This window comes from Gossypium arboreum, chromosome 10, assembly GCF_025698485.1.
Source record: "Gossypium arboreum isolate Shixiya-1 chromosome 10, ASM2569848v2, whole genome shotgun sequence".
In the NCBI taxonomy this organism is placed as follows: Eukaryota; Viridiplantae; Streptophyta; class Magnoliopsida; order Malvales; family Malvaceae; genus Gossypium; species Gossypium arboreum.
Window position 1 is genome coordinate 45,082,471 of NC_069079.1, and position 1,328 is coordinate 45,083,798.

Genomic DNA, 1,328 nt, shown 5'->3' on the forward strand with positions numbered 1-1,328 from the left:
ATTTGTTTCTAAATTATTCTAATATTACAATTACTGATTACTGTCAACTTATTTTTTTTCTTTTCTTGACACTTTTGTCATTTTTTTCTTGATTAATCAATGATGATCAAATTGATAATTTTTATTTATTTCTAAATTATTCTAACCTTGCAATTACTTTCAACTTGTCTTTCTTTTTTCCTTATATATCGAGAGAGAGAAAATGAGTCCCCACTCCACTCTTTACTGTATTTCCAAGCAAAGTGGTATAATTTGGTTTGTAACATAAGTATATATGTATGTAAGCTTTGATGCTGTATTTCCATGTCTTGTCCTCATCCATCAAAACCTCCATTCCTTCATTCTACATGAAAGATCAAACAATCATACCAACAAATCCCTGAATCAAACTTGAAAAACCCTTCAAAAAATCCAACCCAAAACCAAAATGCCCACTTTCAACTTCAAATTCATCTTCATCAGCATCTTCCTATCCCTTCTCTTCCTCCATACCTGTAATTCTGTCTCGATTTTAGACCTCGATAGTGCACTGGCAAGCAGTGAAATCGATGCAAGGGCAAGAAGGGTTTGCACCAAAAAGCTTGAAGATTGTTTAGAAGAGGAAGAAATGGAGTCAGAGAGCAACAGGAGGGTGCTGGTGATGCAAAGGAAGTACATTAGCTATGAGACACTGAGGAGAGACATGGTCCCATGTGCTACCCCTGGTGCTTCTTACTATGATTGCAATGGCGGTCATCAAGCGAATCATTACAACCGAGGGTGTGAAGTTATTACAAGATGTGCTAGAGGTATCAAAGGTATCAAAGCTTGAAAAAATTAAAAATCCCCCCCAAAATTTTATGTTTTTAACCTACCATATATAGCTGCTTTGTCCTAGGTGGTATCTTTCTGGGTTTTTCTTATATTGTTGTATATTTAAGGTTGTTAATTTTAATCTGCTTAATATAATTGCATGTTTAACTTGAATTTTTGGGATCTGAGACTTCCCTGATAAGAGTATTTATAAGAGTATTTATAAAAATTGACTTGGTGTTTGATAGGGAAATTATGAACCTTCATTTTTTGTTTTCTTGGTTTCTGAATATCTTTCCAGTAAGTGCCTAAAAATCTTGAGAAAATTCTCAAGTACTTACTTCTTTCTGTTGAAGAAGTGTAGCTATGGAGTGGAGAAGAGAAGGGTTAATATACAAGTTACTATCAAATCTGACCTGACTTGACCTGACCTGCCCTGTCCTTTTCTGACGATGAATCAAATCTCAGTTAAATATATGCTTCTCTCCAACCTAACCTATTCCATGGACTGAAGAGATGTCATCCTTAAATCAAAC

General features: G+C 34.7%; 1 protein-coding gene across 1 annotated transcript; it reads left to right on the top strand.

Annotated features, from left to right (window-relative positions):
* The first annotated feature begins 206 nt into the window (after nucleotides 1-206).
* LOC108488364 (protein RALF-like 24) lies at nucleotides 207-1,045 on the top strand. Its single transcript, XM_017792648.2, has one exon. The coding sequence runs from the start codon at nucleotides 428-430 to the stop codon at nucleotides 809-811; it is 384 nt and encodes a 127-aa protein (XP_017648137.1). The 5' UTR covers nucleotides 207-427; the 3' UTR covers nucleotides 812-1,045.
* Nucleotides 1,046-1,328: the final 283 nt, after the last annotated feature.

What these genes read in the sequence shown, in the direction of transcription:
- LOC108488364 (XM_017792648.2), top strand. Translation starts at nt 428, where the DNA reads ATGCCCACTTTCAACTTCAAATTCATCTTCATCAGCATCTTCCTATCC.